At 41.0% G+C, this 17,397-nt stretch overlaps 1 protein-coding gene and 1 pseudogene across 1 annotated transcript; one reads left to right on the forward strand and one right to left on the reverse strand.

Annotated features, from left to right (window-relative positions):
• The first annotated feature begins 333 nt into the window (after positions 1 to 333).
• LOC131238705 (transcription factor GTE6-like) lies at positions 334 to 16,588 on the forward strand (annotated as a pseudogene).
• On the reverse strand, positions 6,039 to 7,544 carry LOC131227097 (uncharacterized). The gene has a single exon (XM_058222841.1). It carries the CDS (start codon positions 7,542 to 7,544, stop codon positions 6,039 to 6,041), a length of 1,506 nt encoding a protein of 501 aa, XP_058078824.1.
• Positions 16,589 to 17,397: the final 809 nt, after the last annotated feature.

Below are 17,397 nucleotides of genomic sequence, written 5' to 3' on the forward strand. Positions count from 1 at the left end.
TCAGTACGATATATGAGCGTACGCAATCCGATTTCATTATCAGCAGGTTGGATGGCAAATAAATATTTCAGTGGACCTGTGTTGTTTTTAATGGTAGGAATTTAGTTAAGATTGTTTCCTGTGGTGTGGCTTGCTTGAGATTTTTTATCAGCTTCATTTTTTGGGTTATAACCTAAAATGAGCTTTCAATACGGATGGACGGTGTGGATGTAAGGAAAGTACATCACTGTGGGCCCCGCAGTTAGGGATCCGAAACCGCCACTGGCCAAATAGCGCCCGTTCGCACTAACGCAAAAGGAAAAACAATGAAGGGGAGGCCAAAAAACAAAAAGAAAAAGAAAAAAGAAAAAAGAGAAACAAATAAGGGTCGGGGCTTACCTTGCTACAGCAGAGAGAGGGAAGGAGACGCTGAGAGAGAGAGAGAGAGAGAGAGAGAGAGGGAAGGAGACGCTGAGAGAGGGAGAAGGAGACGCTGAGAGAGAGAGAGGTAAGGAGACGCTGAGAGAGGGAGAAGGAGACGCTGAAAGAGAGAGAGGTAAGGAGACGCTGAGAGAGGGAGAAGGAGACGTTGGGTCAGAGCAGGTAGGTGCACTTTCAATGCAGCTGCGTTTCCACCTCCATCTCCAAAATTCGAAATTTCCTGTAACAAAGTAACCTATGACTTGAAAAACTCTTAATTCCTCTGTTACATTTATTGCAATCTTACCTGATAGAAAGTTACAGGCGGCCGAGACTTTGTTTCCTGTAACATTTCTCCCCCAAACACAAACGGTAAGAAAGTCACCTCTAACTTTCTTACATTTTACAGAAGTTACAGGCATCCAAACGGCCCCTAATATAATTGTGATTCTGAGGAGGTACTGATTATTTCGGTATTTCCATTTTATTGAAATAATATTACAATGCTCTTTAGGTGTTTGTTCCATGCACTAAGAGGAATATGTTCAGTGGGGGGCCGTGGTTCAGTGCTTTGGATGGACCATGGCCCAAAAGTCTTCAATATTCCATATTGGAAGATTGTAGCCACCAGTTTCAGATGGACCTTTTTCAGTTGAATGTGGACCTTTGCAGCATTTTATCTTCTTAATTGACTATTTATTGAAAGTATGGGGTTGTCCTGTCTAGGAGATTTTTTAGGGCTTTGTCCATTAACAATGGTTTCCATAGCTGAACAGACCAATGGTCTGGATCAAGTGTAACATGGGCCCTGCTTGTACAGACTGAAAAACAATTATGATATGCTTATCCACGGTCGAGGATCATATAATTCTGCATGCACTTGTATATGCTGATTTATAGCGTATAGTTTTGCTCCGTAGATGGCGGTGGTTCAATAGATGGTTGTGGATTATCTGTTGCTGATCCTTTTGTTTGTAAAGCTTCGGTGACATTAAGTAACTCCGTATCTATTCAGGTAGTATTTTTTTAGCACATATTGACAGTTCGGATGGGGATGAATTGGGTTCAGATCGTGTTTGGGTCATCCCAAGCATGACCTGTTTACTAAATGGGCCAAGAATTCTGGTCTGAATCCAACCCACAACCCATTACCCTGGGGCCCAAACCTGACCCAAACCATTTAATTGTAATCAGGTCGGGCTCGACTGACCCAGCACGAGAACAGTCAGGTTTAAGGATGGAATATGGGGCTAAAGGTATGCCTAACCCTGCACAAGTAATGGTACATACAAACATGCATTCATAATTTGCTTCAATGTACGTATCTATACTCATCGTCTGTCAATTTGTTTCGGGTTTTGGGCCAGATCCCCCTTTAAGAGGATATATGGGCAGGATGGGTTGGGAAGGGTTCAACTTGGGCCAGACCCATTTACTTAAATGGCCCTGTTTTCTAACCATTGCCTGACCCACTACCCATTAACTCGGCACAAACCCACCTCAAAACTAGGCCGGACAAGTTGACCTGCAGGCTGATGTGACCCATTGCCACCCCTCTCAACAGTACACTGCATAGTGCATCAAGCCAGATCATGAAACCAGGGTCCTAATGGGGAAGGGGATGGGGATGGCCCAAAAATACATTGATCAGATGATCATAACCATTCAAATTTGCCCGTTGGAGACCTTGGATGCTTTCCTCTTTTCAGCTACCATTCCTTGGCCAATGGTCAGATGGTTAAGGTCTATGATACTTGAATACTTCAAAAAACTGGAGTGCCTATATCAGATGTGCACCAATAAGGTCAAGGATAAGGGATCTCCCTCCCTTATGACTTTTAACTCTGGCTCTATTATTGTTTAACTCTAGATGTACTAATTATTTAGAATTCTCCTGAATACCACCGATCGGGACATACCTAAATTACAACATTATTAGGCGAATTTTTTAGGGGCATTATTAGGGAAACTTTTTAACATGATTGTACTTGTGACTTGTAACGAGTACTTCAGCACATGTATCTAAGAATTTTGATTTAGAGGACCCTCTTTACCTGATCCTTACTTGGTACGTGTACCCATAACGGGATTACACAGTATGATCATGGTGTACTTTTTTCTCCTTAATTCATAGTGAGGTCTGATTTGGCTTGACAACTTGACATACTTCTATGCTGAGAGGCCTGTGGATATCTTCGTGAACATATGATCTACCTTACATTGCCAGACTATGGTAGAACTCCTCCTGGTGAAATGTGTTTGTGTTCTCTATTTAAATGATGGTTACCTAGATCGCAGGTCGCCTTGGCACATGGTATGGGAACAGGTATGCAGTGCGCTACCTCCAATACATGGTAAACTAGGGGTAGGATTATGTGCTTCATTTGAATGTGTATGCAGTATAGTTTTATATATGAACTCATATTGCAGTTTATATATGAAATGGTGAATGTTACTATTATAGACCTCACACACTTAGTGTTATATTATAACTAAATAAATAAACGTATATGTCTCTACATTGTAATAGAGATTTGCATTAACTTAATAAATAGTAGGAGTAAAGATCCATAATTTTGGAATTTGCATTAACTTAATAAATAGGAGTAAAGATCCATAATTTTGGATCGCCAGAAATAGCAACCTGGATCGCGAATGGCCCACAATCTGGAATTTTCTATCCGGAAAGGAAAAAGTCGGCGGTTTCATTTTTTAGGTAACATTGATTTAGAGCTCTTCAGCTTACACGCAAACTGAAATACCTTTGGGGTTTTGGTGATGAGCAAATTATATCTAGCTTTTAGGAAGTTCACTTACAATATTTGTATGTTTTCATGCACAAGTCGCATGGTACATATACCTTTGAGTCATGTTGTGTACTTGTACACAAATGCGTGGCTTTGCACATGCTAGTAAAATTTTCACAAAAGAAGCCACTATTTATGCCTACCCCAACTAGTTAAGGCACCCAACTCCACCCTACATAGTACGATTGTCCAAGCTTGTGTTATTGTCCTGCCATGAGCAGAAAAGAAAGGGTGTTTTTACCAATCAGGATGGATACCTTGATATCACGTGCTGTCAAATAAGGTGTTGCTAGTGGTAAGTGTTGGCAAATTTATTGAAACTAAGGATATAATTGCACTAGTAGTTGTCTTCCAGTCATGTGCATTTGGTTTGTTTCTTTATCCAGAGTAGTAGTTTTTTTTTTTTTTTTTGAAAGATAACTTGAATTAAAAGAAAGAGAGAACAGAAAGGAAGGGAGCTGCTGAGGAGGCAGACCCTTAAGACAACAAGAAAGAAAGATCTACATTGGTCCCTTCCCTCAGGGACGCCCATTCGGCAATAAAGCATTTAGCATAGGAAGAAACTAAGTGGGAGGGCTTTGCTTCGTTCTGAAAACATCGTTTCTTTCTTTCAGTCCAAAGAGCCCACCAAACTGCTAAGATTCCAGTCCGCCAGATCCTCGATTTGTGTTTGCCTAATCTAACCCCGTGCCAAGCTTTGAGAGGAGTATCCACATCTTTAGGGAAACACCAACTAATTTTGAAACAAGAGAGAATGGCACACTAGACCGAGTAAGCGAAAGGATAGTGGATCAGCAGATGGCTAACTGATTCTTCAGAGGATAAACAGCATAAACAGATGTTGGGAAGAATCATTCCTTTCTTCTTGAGATTGTCCAGGGTCAGAATTCGGTTGTTCCCAGCCAACCAGCCGAACACCTGAAGCTTTGGAGGAACAACATATTTCCAAATGAAGTGGGGGTGTTGAAAGGGGGCAGATTCATTGCTGGCCGATATAATTTTGAAAAAAGACTGACCGTGAAAACGGACGACTTTTCATGCTTCCAAATGATAGTGTCGTTGCAGTTAATATTCAGGGGCACTTCTTGAATATATTGTAACAGAGCAACAAAATGGTCAACTTCCCAGTCCTCCAGATTCCTCCTACAGGAGATATTCCAAACCACTTTGTCCGCAACAAGGGAGTAGTTATCTGCTATGAAGTTGTTTCTCTTACTCGCCACCTTGAAGATGGAGGGGAATTTGTCCTTCAGAGGGATATCACCTATCCATGTATCTTGCCAAAACTGAATGCAATCTCCCTTGCCCACCTCAAAACTAATCCACCGGGTGACCTCTTCTTTCATCCGACTGATTCATCTCCATATAGCAAAAGTCCTATAAAGGGAGGAATCAATCGTCCACCGGCCTCCAGGCGAACTCCCATATTTTCCTTTGATAATAACATTCCACAAATTGTCCTTTTCATTACCAAGTCTCCAAATCCATTTACCTAACAGGGCCCTGTTCATTAATCTGAGGTCTTTGATACCAGCTAAAGGATTTACATACTTTGTTCCATTTCAACAGGCTGAATTTCTTCCTATCTTCATTGCCGCTCCAGAGAAAATTGCGTTTGAGCCTGTCGATGGAATTAAGAACCGCAATTGGACAACGGAAAAGAGACATAAAGTAGGTGGGAAGGTTAGATAAAGTAGCTTTAATAAGCGTAAGTCTTCCGCCAATTGATAAAAAACGACGTTTCCATCCAGCTAAGTGGTTGTGGAATCTTTGTAAGACTTTGTCCCGCTGCTGCTTTTTGGGTTGCCCGATAGATAAGGGAAGACCCACAAAAGCAGTTGGAAGGGATCCTAAACCGCACCCCATAAGATCAGCTAAAGCCTCACTTTCCTGATCCTCCAGATTAACCCCAAATAATTTGGACTTACATAGATTCACCTTCAGCCCCACAACTGCTTCGAAACATCTGATCACTGTTCGCAAATTGGCAACGGAATCGGAAGTTGCTTCAGAGAAGATTAGAATATCATCCGCGAATTGCACGTGGGAAAGCGGGGCTAGCATACCATTCATTTGAACTCCCCTGAAAATGTTTTCCGATTGAGCTTTCAAGATCATGGTCGAGAAGGCTTCGCCGATGATAAGAAAGAGGAAGGGAGAAAGGGGATCACCTTGTTTGAGACCGCGGGAGCTTTTAAAAAAACCTTTCGGGGAGCCGTTAACAATGACAGAAAAATAGGCTGAACTTAGGCATTCTTTTATCCATTGTCTCTAGCGGTTGCCGAAACTCATCCGTTTCATCAGATAAAGAAGGACTTCCCAATCCACGTGGTCGTACGCCTTCTCCATGTCCAATTTACAGAGAATGAACTTCCCCTTTGATTGATGACTGGAATGAAGGCATTCGTTAGCGATAAGAGCTGTGTCGATGATTTGTCTTCCTGGAATGAACGCACATTGATTTGGGCTTATGATCGAATCCATAACTTTCTTCAATTTGTTAGCAAGCACTTTCGCCATAATTTTATACAAGCTACCAATAAGACTAATCGGTCTATAGTGTTGGAATTCGGAAGCTCCCGGACGTTTTGGAATCAGAGCGATGAACGTGACACCAATGTTTTTTGACAATCTACCTCATTCGAAAAATTCATTGAAAAAGGACAACATATCCTCTTGAAGGAGATCCCAGAAAGTCTGATAAAAGAGAATGGGGAAACCGTTTGGGCCGGGAGACTTGTCGCCACCCAGATCCATAACGGCTTTAAGGACTTCTTCCTTCGAAAAACGAGACTCCAGGTATGCATCATCTTGTACACTAATACGTTTGAACTAAAGATTATCCAAACGAGGTCTGGACCAATTCTCTTTTTGGAGGAGGCATTGAAAGAAAGAAACAGCAGATGTGCTGATCGTATCGCTATCGTCTGTCCAAACACCATCTGAAGAAATGCAGGTGATGCGGTTGACCTGATCTTGGACTGAGGCAATGTTGTGGAAATAGCTCGTGTTCCTATCACCTTCCTTGGTCCATTTCATACGAGCTTTCTGTTTCCAAGAGATTTCCTCCTGATAGATTTTGTCAGAGAGGGCTTGAACTAATTGAATTCTGTTCGCTAGAGTGTGAGAAGACATAGGACTGCTTTCGGCTTGAGTGTCGATCTTCTGAATATCCCTAAGGATCGAATCTAGCTCCTGGATCGAATGGATCTTTTCCTCTTTAGACCACTGCTTGAGTTTGTCTTTTAAAAACTTTAATTTACAACAAAGTCGATGACCCGCATAGCCCTGGAACTGAGCTTCATGCCACCAATCAGCGATCATCGATTTAAAACCTGTCATATGGAGCCAAGCAATATTAAAACGAAACGGCTTCGGACCCCAGTCTACCTCCTCTGTCGATAAGATCAGAGGCCAGTGATCAGAAGTAGTCTTGGGAAGAATTGACTGAGAGGAGGTAGGTACGAGATTCAGCCATTCAGCAGATATAATAAAGCGATCCAATCTACATAAGATAGGGTCTAGTCTCCCGTTAGTCCAGGTGAAACGGGAGCCTAGGAGGGGAAGATCGAACAGGCTGTTACTGTCGATCCAATCTAAGAAAGCGGCCATCTGGGATTTAGAAGAATTCCCCGAAGATTTTTCTGTCAAAAACCTGATAGAGTTGAAATCTCCGGCGAAGCAGATAGGACCATTGAAGCTCTGACAGATAGAGGATAGTTCTTTCCAGAACGCGCTCCTCAGAGAGAAATTGGTGGGCCCATATACCGAACAAATGAGATAATCCTTACTCGAGACGCTATTCCTGAGAGTAGCAGAAATAGAGAAAGATCCCACAGAGCTGTTAAGGAGGGGCCAATGAGAAACTCTCCAGGCTATAAGAATACCACCTAAGCTGCCCGAAGCTTCTTTAATCACCCAACTAGCATCAGAGGCTTTCCATATAGAACTCATGAGCTGAGAATCCATCCCTTTCATCTTGGTTTCCTGGAGGCAAATAATGTGGGGGTTGTTTCTACTGCAGGAAGACTTAATAAGTCTCCTTTTTTGTTTGGACCCCAACCCCGAACGTTCCATGAGATTATCTTCATGGGACAACTTCACTTCCTCGCTTTCTCTTGAGCTCTGAATCATCTGAGATAGCTGGAATGATTTCTGAGCTGATAGAATTGGGCTTCTAAGCTTTTCTTCTTCTACCCCTTGGGGTTCTTTTCTGAGAGGATCGGTTAGGGTCCAACAGACGACCCCTATTCTCCACACACTAAAAAAGAGCAAGGTAATCCTTAAGACAGTTGCCGAAGGAGAGGCCCAGAAATCTGCCGATGTGACCCATAGCATCCCGAATCCACTTCTTAGTGTGAATCTTCTTGCTTAGCTTAGCCCGTTGTTGTTCCTCTAACAAACCGACGTCTGAAAGGGTTGATCTCGTCTGCAGAGGTTTCGTTATAATGATGTCTGCTTGGGAAGGATCCAGAAAGAGAGAAGGAAGGTTGAGGTCGGAGCTGGCGAGAGAGAAACATTCGGATTTAGAGGTGTCGAAGGATGCAGGAGATAATGAGCAAAGGGACGAATCGTCTGCAAGAGACAGATGGTCAGTAGGAGCATCGAACGATATAAGTTGCAAGAGGGTGTTTCTATCTTCCTGTCTGCTGGACCCTGAATCGCTGAGACTATCATCCTCCTCCACCGATGGGGAAGCCGACCCTGAGGGGATGAAGGAAAGGGATGATCGAGGGGTGATAAGCAGGTTCTCCCTAACAGGTGTATGGTTGAGATCAAAGGGAGAAGATCTCTTGACTCCAACTGAAGCTGGGCAGATGGGATCAGAGTGATGGAGGGATGAAGGGTCGGGATGAAAGGTAAAGTTGAGGGATGGGGTCGACATGTGGCGAACGAGAACCGCCTTTTCGGATATGGGATCTCTACGAGCTGGCGAAATTAGACTAGTAGCGTCCGTACGGAGAGAGACACCTCTCTTCGCGCCACGTAGGGACGATGCAGAAAGGCAGGCAGAGGGTGCGGCTCGAGGTGGGGACTCAGAGGAGAATACGCCAGCGAGTCGCAGTCGCCACGTGGAGAAGGATTAGGAAGAGACGCAGGAGAAGAATAAATTGCCTCACCTACCCCTGTGGAAATGTCCGGTACTCCGCGGGTGCACCGAAAACGAAGATCTTCTCCACTTTCTCTGACGAGGGAGGTCTCCGGTGGATGGGAAAGGACCCTGCACCGCTGTAGGTCCCCCCAATGCGGGAGGGGGAGGTGGGTCCTCCTCTATGAACAGGGAGTTCGATGGATCTGTCGTCAGCCAAAATCACGATCGAAGAAGGGACGATCGAAGAGTAGTAGTTTTGTATTGCCCTGGTTAAAGATTGCAGGCAAATGAGTATTCTTTTGTTGTTTCTCAGTTTAAAAGCATCCTTTTTCTTGTTGCAGGGGCTTACATTTTTTCTATTGGTTTTAAGAGATAATAGTGATGGATGCACCAGCTTTAGATATGGATGCTCAGGTGCAGGGGAATGTACTGGAAACCGGAAATGCAGGATCTGGGCGGGCAGAAGACGGGGGTGTGGAAGTGGAAATGATTAGGCACCAGGTTGATGAAGTGACCACTAAGGTTGATGAGGTTAGATTAGAAAGCTCTTATTTCCTGTGACTCCATTGTTGAATTCTCTGTCCTTTTCATATATTGAGTTAGCGAAGTCCTTTGCATTGTAATTTCTCAATCACACAATTTGCTTTTTATGAGGTATTCAATGTTTTTCATTGCATAAATTTGTTTGAGAAACGATTTAGAAAAGAAATTGGTTGCAATAGACTTCCAACGCAATAGAATCTCAGTAAAGGTTCATGGAAATGCTACATCTATGAATATGAGACAACTCAAGGGATATCCATGAATGCTTTAAGCATGACACTTTTATGGCATATATCATAATGGACTTATCTTGGATATTTATCCGCATCACTTTGCTGTTCTCCTCAAAATCTTGGATAGAAAGCATTCTAAAAGGTCCCACAAGTTGCTCTCTTTTCTTACTGATATAGGTATCTGATCAGCTACTTCAATAGTATGAGATAACTGCTGGGACCCCATAAATATAATGAACTTAATAATGGATGAAATGAAACAATAAATCAACATCTTATATATTCATGCATGCTATCCAACTGCTCTCTGATTCCGCTAGCTTGCCTACCACCTTCCAAATTTTGAGTTGATAAACAATGTTGGGCCATGTAGTATCTGTATCAACCCCATTTGTTACTGGTAATTAAGCTTATGCAGATATGCTTAGTCTATGCACATTCGTAAACCTTTTTGTAGGATTTGTCGATTTTCTTATACCTGTAACATTTTTACAGTATTTAGTAACCAAATTAAAATGAAATTCTTATCCACTTGATACAACTAATCAAAGAGAAATTTTCATAAAAGCAATCAAGGAACAGATTCGGATTGTGCGGTCTCTCTCTCTCTATACATAAAATTATATTCAGTAGGTCTCAGAGGCCAATTGTTAGTATTCATCATTGTCGTTGTCGTCTAACCCTTATGCCAATCAATTGGGGCCGGCTACATGAATCTTGTTCAGCCATTCCACTCTATCAAGGGCCAGACCTTCAGTTAGACCATAGGTCATCAAGACTTTTCTTACTACTTCCAACCATGTCCTTTCATGCCTTCCCCTTGCCCTTTTAAAGCTCACTCACTCCTAAATGCCACAATTCTTGATCTCAGTTGCACATGACCAAACCTTCTAAGTCTACTTACCCTACTGGTGCTACTTCTAGGTTCCCCAAATGAATTCATATCTAATTCAATCCTTCCTTGTCTTGCCACTCGTCCATCTCAATATCCTCATTTCAGCTATACTCATCCTGTGAACATGTTGTTTCGTAACTGCCTAACATTCTGTCCCATAAAGCATGGCCGGTCTTATACCTATCCTATAAAATCTCCTTTCAGTTTGTGTGGCACATGATGATCTCATAAAACTCTAAAGGCACATCTAAATTTCTTCCAGCCAGTTTGAATTCTATGGGAAACAACCTTCTCAATCTTTCCACTCCAAGAATTATTGACCCGAGGTAACAAAAATGGTCATTTTGGGAAACTTCTTGGTCAGCAATCTTAAATGTTCATCGTTTTCACTCCTATTGTTTGTAAAGTTGCACTCCATATACTCTGTTGCAGTCTGGCTAATTCTAAATCCTTTAGATTCTAAAGCACCCCTCCATAAATCTAGCTTTGTGTTTACGTACTCCCTCGTCTTGTCAAATAGCCAATTGCTCGAATTATAGTTTTAAATTTATAAGTAGTTCTGTTTTCTTTTTTAGTTTGTCAGTCTCTAATGACTATTCTGCATGTATATACTATTCATAGATGTATGCATTTTACTGCTCTCTGGTAAATGTCTCCATGGATGCCATTTCAGGATCATCTGTGACCATAGTGTGACATTTATAAAAAAATTCTGGTGTCCTTTTAACTTTATCAGGATTTGTGGACAATCAACTTCAACGATGTCTGCCTGGAGAGGATTGAGAATTCTCTTTGCAGCACAAGCATGGAAGATTTCGGACTTTCATCAGGTGGCCCTGCCATGAATATATCTGCCCCGAAATAGACAGGCCTTCTCATTAGATGTGCCACATTTGTTTGCTGACTGTGGACCACTGATCAAGTTATCCCAACTGTTGATTTTTATGTACATAAGTGATTCTCTTAACGAGACTGACTGATCTTTGGCACAGGGCATGGATGCCTAGGACCTACCTAACCTCCTGGATCACAGACTCGTGTGTCCTTCTCGCACATAGAATGCAAAGAGGATTATGAATCCTCTTCATATAACATTCTTAGTAGTTCTCTTTTGGAATATCCAATGAATCGACTATCTCTATTAAATTGTTTAATTACATTTGCAGCTCGAGCAAAGAGTGACTGAGGTTGCTTAGTTTTACTCATCCTCAAGTAAAAAGCAGCTCGGTAGTTTTAAAGGTAGCTCGATTGTGAAAGATCGGGAAAAAGGAGAAGCAGATCACAAGCAGTAAGAAGCATCTTGATCCAACTCGTAGAGATGCTGCCAGTACAAAGAGAATAGAAGAACTCATGCATCAATTTTCCACAATATTGGGCCAGGTAACTTGGAACCTTTTTCCCTGCAAACAATCTTTGTCTAGTTTGACTTCAATATTATAAAGCTTAAAATATATGTCTTTCGTTCTTGCTTGCTTCCTTCTGGGACATTTTTCCTGAGCTAATTTAAATGAAAGAGGAGCTTATCGTGTTGCATATGTGTTGGGGAGTCCCATGATACATGCTGAGACATCTCTAGTAGCACATGGCACTAGTGTTCAGTGATCAGGCCCATTGATTTTGTGGTACACCTTGTGAATGGGTCATATGCTGAAAATCAAGGGGATTGACCATGGTTTCCATCCTGCCTATGCCCAGAACAACGGACAGTTGGCTCAAAAAATCAAAACAGAGCAAGGGTCCACATTTAACAGGCAGAATTTGCAACAAATGTAGAACTCACAACTAATGGTTGATCTGAGTTGTCCAGACATTGCGACTTTTGGCCTATAGCCCATCTACATGCTTCCTGAACTGCATAGAACTTATAGGATGCATGCATCTCAAAAGCATACCTTGTTAGTGAAAACATTGATTAGTTTTTTAACTTCTCCATTTTCGTTTCAGGTTGTGTTCCTATTAAAGATAAATTTGTATTTTAGTGAGGTGTATTGATACAAATCACTAATGCCTAGCAGCACCCCACAGCTAACATTTCCATGTTTCCTTGATAATGCGATACAAGTCAACAAGTTCTTTTGTATTCGTGGATTTTAAGGAATTATTTGTTCACATGTATGAGTCATTTGTCTCTTGTAGGGTCCTACTAGTGGTAGACTGGTGGTTAATTGACACTTCCAAGGTCGTTGTCCAATCTTCCCATTTGTTTCTATTGCAAGATTCAGATTTTGCTGTCTTTTTTTTTTTTTTCCCTCTTCCAGATTGTTGAAGCCTAATTGGTACCTACATAAATCCTTTGGCCTTTTTCTTTCTACTAATGAAACTCAAAGTGGCTTCATAAGATTTTCTACTAAATGAGTATGGAAGGGGGTTTTCATTATAGACTCTTAGGCAGCAGGGTTGACAATGATGCAAATGTGGTAGGAATGCACACATGTGTGTGTCAATCTCCCCCTGGGACTCATTAATGCCATTTTCAATAGAAGTTACTATTTCATGAGATGATTGCTTTCTTTTCATGCCGATTATATAACAACTGTTATCCTCGTGTTGGTTCTTTAATCCCATCTTGTGATAAAGGAGTCTCATTAGATGTCTGCTTTCCCATTTCAAATCTCATTTATCAATAACTAAATCCCTATTGGTAATGGTCAATCTTTGAATACATATGAATATTTGACAAATAGTCTGTCTTTTGAATGCACATGTATATTTTACATGGATGTATATTAAGAATGAAGTACCAAGAAAAGTCAGGTTTTACTTAAGACCTTTTTCTTTTTACTGGGAATTTTCATTACTCAAAAGGTCATGCCATTTCTTGTTGTATGTGCTACACTTTGTTTTTTGCTATGTCAAACTAGAGTCCATTTAAACTGTAACTATTTCCCATGCAACCCTGTCATTTCAATGTATGAAGATCAGGGATTACTTTGATGCTCTCAACTTAAGAGGCTGATTTGTTAATTAACAAAAAGTATTAGAGGTTGATTTCCCTTATGAAGCATGCCCTTTATTTTCCAGATCACACAACACAAGTGGGCTTGGCCCTTCATGCAGCCTGAGATGTTGAGGGCCTTGGTTTACATGACTACTATGAGGTAATGCTTCTTGTTACTTACAGCCTTCTATGCATGCTTCATTTTCTAAGAAATGTTCCTTTACATTCCTAATTGTAACATCCAGGCATGTCGTATGTCACTTTGAACATATGTAACTTGAACATCTACATGAGCGTTAGTTTCAGTCATGGACCTGATGTGTTGGACATGAGAACCCTGGAAAACCCAACATGTGCTGACAAATAGATAATGAGAAATAAAAATGTATGATGATAGAAGTTTTCTTCATACATACTTAACATGTAGAAAACTGTAGCTATATAACTAGAGATACGCTAGGAATTTTGTAGGAGTATACAAGTACTCCTGAAAAATACAAAATGAAAATGTAAATTAGGTTGTTTCCTAATAGAATTGTTTATTTGCGTCAGACAGACACACGTGCGCGTGTGCATGCTTGAGACAGGTATTGAACATGACAACTTTTAAGGAAATTTTATACATTCAAAAACAAAAAAAAAAAAAAAAAAAAAGAAGGAAAAAGAGAAAAAAGAAAAAAGAAAAGAAAGAAATGGGGTGCCTTTATTACATAGTATGATGGTTGATATTAGCCTTGTCACTTAGCCTCTTCCCAAGTTCTTCAACATGTCATTCTGTTTTTCCTTTATTTATTTATTTTTAGAATTTATGCCACATCTGAATTCAGCGGGAAAGTTCACTTTATATTAGCTGGCCTCCGAGCCATTCAAAATTTGAATGTACCCTTATTAGTGTGAGTTTCAACATAAATTCAAAAGCTGTTAAAGCACTCTTTTGACTTTGATAAGGAAGGTCATTTTGTGAAAGTCGAGATTCTACAAAATAAAAGAAAGGATCTATCAAGAATGAGGCTGGTTTTCCTTGGTGTACAATTGATATTTTTGATTTCCCTTCTTGTTAGGGATTTTGTATTCATAAGCAATCCAAAAGCAGAATATGCATGCTGATCATAGACTTTCAGTTCCTGATTAAATTATTTGAGACTCATTACAGCTTTAACATGGCCATGTTTCTAAACAATGTTGTTAGTTTAGTTACCACTAATTATCTTATTAAAATTTCTAGTCTTATGTATTTTGGAATTCACCTACAGCTCAATTATGAAGCAACTTCAATTCAGACATTTTGAAAACACTGTCACTTTGGCTTTTAATGGGAGGAATTTTAGGGTTCTTATTCCTTGGAAATATGAATAATGCTCCAATGCACCAGTTTGTACCCTGTACATGCAGGGCCCATGGTTTGGTGATCCCAACTGTTTATGTCAAGGATCTGGCAGTGGATGGCTTACCTAAAACTCTCCCAGATTCAAGGTATTCAAAATCGGTTACGTAACAGCCGTAACAGCCGTTACGTAACACTAACGGTCATAACCGTTACGCATTATGGAGTCGAAACGGATGTTATAGAAAAACAGGCCGTAATGGATCCGTAACGGCCATGTAACAGTTTTTTCAAAAAATAAAAAACGGCCATAACGGCCATTACGGCCCATATCATAACGGTAACGGTTACCATTTTTGAACACCTTGCCAGATTAGACAATTCCAATCCTTGGATCAGTGGCCCAGAAATAAACAGTCAAGGCAAGACACAGTAAAGAATCCAAAATAACAATCACAGAGCAGATGGATAGAATCATTTAATCTGGAAATGTCATATGTCATTCTCCATCTATGTGGGGGCACATCAAATCAACAGTCTGGATCAAATGGACACATCAGGGCACTTAATTTGCTCTTATGCATAATTATTCAGGGTCTTTTCTTTTCTTCTTCGTCTTCTTCTTGGTTTTTTTTTTTTTTGGAAGGATGACAACTTTATTAAAGTGCCAAAAAATACAGAGAAAAAAGTAACAACTAAAAACAAGCAGACCCAATACAGATATTACAAAGACATCACCCCATCCCACTCAACAACATTAGCAAGCGCTTTGAGGAAAACACCCCTTGCAATGCCACTCAAATTTCAGAAATGCATATTGTTTCTTTCAGCCCACGGAGCCCATAGACCAGCCAAGAGAAATAGTCTCCACCTCCTCCTAGTACCTGCTACCAACCCACCATCATGCCATTGGACAAAAAAGTTGGCAATCGATTCTGCCATCACCCAACTGACTCCAAAGTGACCTAGCACACTGACCCACAACTCCCTTGAAAATTGGCAGTGTATAAATAAGTGATCCACTGATTCTTCATCTCTCCAACATGAGTATTACGCATTCACAATAGTAAAACCCCCTTTCCGCAAATTATTGACAATAGGAATTAGAAGAGCCATCTGCCGCCTGGATTTTCCTCTCCTCCAGGCCATCATCATGCCAGGCCAAGAAGAGCCCTTCAATGGAGCCCAGAATTTTATTTTTCTTTTCATGGATCACATGTGACAATTTTATTATTCTTCACCATTTTCTCTTCATGAATTTTTCTTCAACGTTTTTTCTTCATGAATTTTATTTTTCTTTCCGTGAATTTTTTCTTTTCATGGATGATATGTGACAATTTTATTTTTATTCACCATTTTCTCTTCTTGTAATGTCGCTTCAGTGTGGTCCATTGATTTGTTTGCAGTGGGTATTACCCCAAAGCTGCATTTTCATTGTATGTTCTAAACCGTGATGTGCTTTAGGTTATTCAAAAGCCCATGGATTTTAGTACAATTCGGAACCAGATGGATGCTAAGGATGGGACTGGATATAAGAACGTGCGGGAAATATGTGCTGATGTGAGACTGGTTTTCAAGAATGCGATGACATACAATGACGATAGAAGTGATGTTCATGTAATGGCCAAAACATTGTTGGATAAATTTGAAGAGAAGTGGCTGCAACTGTTGCCTAAAGTTATTGAAGAGGTAAAACTCGTAATCTCATTATCAGTGGTGGGTTCGCTTAAGCTTTATTAGGAATGCTGCTTGCAAGCACCATCAGCCTATGTGGAGGACTAGCAACCTACATATCCCAACATGGATGCACACATGTGCCTGATTCGGGCCTTTCATCGGGAAGTACCCACCGTGAATTTGACATAGCCCAAAAAAGGCCTCCACTCATCGGTTTGAATGTGGATCATGGGTTATCCTCTTTCAGCATGCACTTTTTTGGACAATTGTGGCCCTGCAGAAGAGTGGACTGGCCTGATTTTGGGGTATTAGGACACATTGCCAGTGGGGTCTGCCTAGTGAACAACCTGGATCTTGCACACATGCAATGTTTGTGTGAGTCACTCTTGGCTTCTGCATAGGGCCGACAAAAAATAGTTTCCTCTATTAGGAGATACCTACAGCCAAACGCTTGGAATTAGGTGCAGTACGCGTGCCTAATACTTCAATTTTAATTGTAAATATCTTGCTCGCATGTATACCCATGCCGTTTGTACCTGGGCAAATGTAGGGAGATGAAAATTTTATTTTCCACATGCAAGAAGTTTACTGCACGGTGTTCGTTTCCGTTCTTGCAGGAAACAAGACGAAAAGAAGAGGAAGCCCATGGGAGCATTTTTCATTAATTCTAATTCTAGTGTGGGGCCTACAGTATCAAACTAGTCTTGTTCACAAGTTAAATATATGTACCATTAAAGAAGAATGGGAGAACTTACGAGCAGAGTCATTGATGGAATGGTCCGTTTCCAGCAACTTCATCACAACCTCATTATGACAGTTTGTTATGGCCTCAATCAGAACAGTGTTTCCCATGTTATTTATTCTCCTTAGGCTGGTACGGTCCACCTGACCCATCAGCAGCTTGACTAAGATGACCTGACTGGTCCTTGCAGCGCAATGTAGGGGAGTGTCACCATGGTCATTTGCCTGATCGATGAGGGTCGGGCACCAGCGCATGGTCTCCCTCACAAAATCAATGTGTTTGTGTTCTTCTCTTGCAGCACTGGCAGTAATGTGAAGGATATTGTGCCTTGTGGAACCATAGACCGGAGAATGTCTGGGTTCCCATTAGCAAGATGGATGAGAGTTCCTAAATCTCCATCCCTTGCTGCGAGGTACAATCTCGCATCCATACTCTCGAAGTACAATCTGTGATGGCTAGTTCTGGAAGGAAAGAAGACAGGTATAAGGCTGCAGTTAAAATATACAACTGAATGAGCTTTGTGAAGTCCACAAGCGTATACAAAGCGTACAATCTACAGGTCTCTTGTTTAGGTGAGATTGTAGAGACTAACCCCGTGTGGGAATTATCAGATTTTGGAGACCTACTTTCCTAAAGGTTTATGCTTGCAAGGCTACCAGAGAAGTATACCATCTACATGCATTATGTATGCCAGCATGGTAGATAGGAGCAATATCCAACCCATCCATCAGTGGGTCCACTCGACTG

Source organism: Magnolia sinica, chromosome 1 (assembly GCF_029962835.1).
Source record: "Magnolia sinica isolate HGM2019 chromosome 1, MsV1, whole genome shotgun sequence".
Lineage (NCBI taxonomy): Eukaryota > Viridiplantae > Streptophyta > Magnoliopsida > Magnoliales > Magnoliaceae > Magnolia > Magnolia sinica.

Excerpts from the sequence above, each read along its gene's own strand:
- LOC131227097 (XM_058222841.1), bottom strand. The coding sequence starts at position 7,544 with ATGCTATGGGTCACATCGGCAGATTTCTGGGCCTCTCCTTCGGCAACT.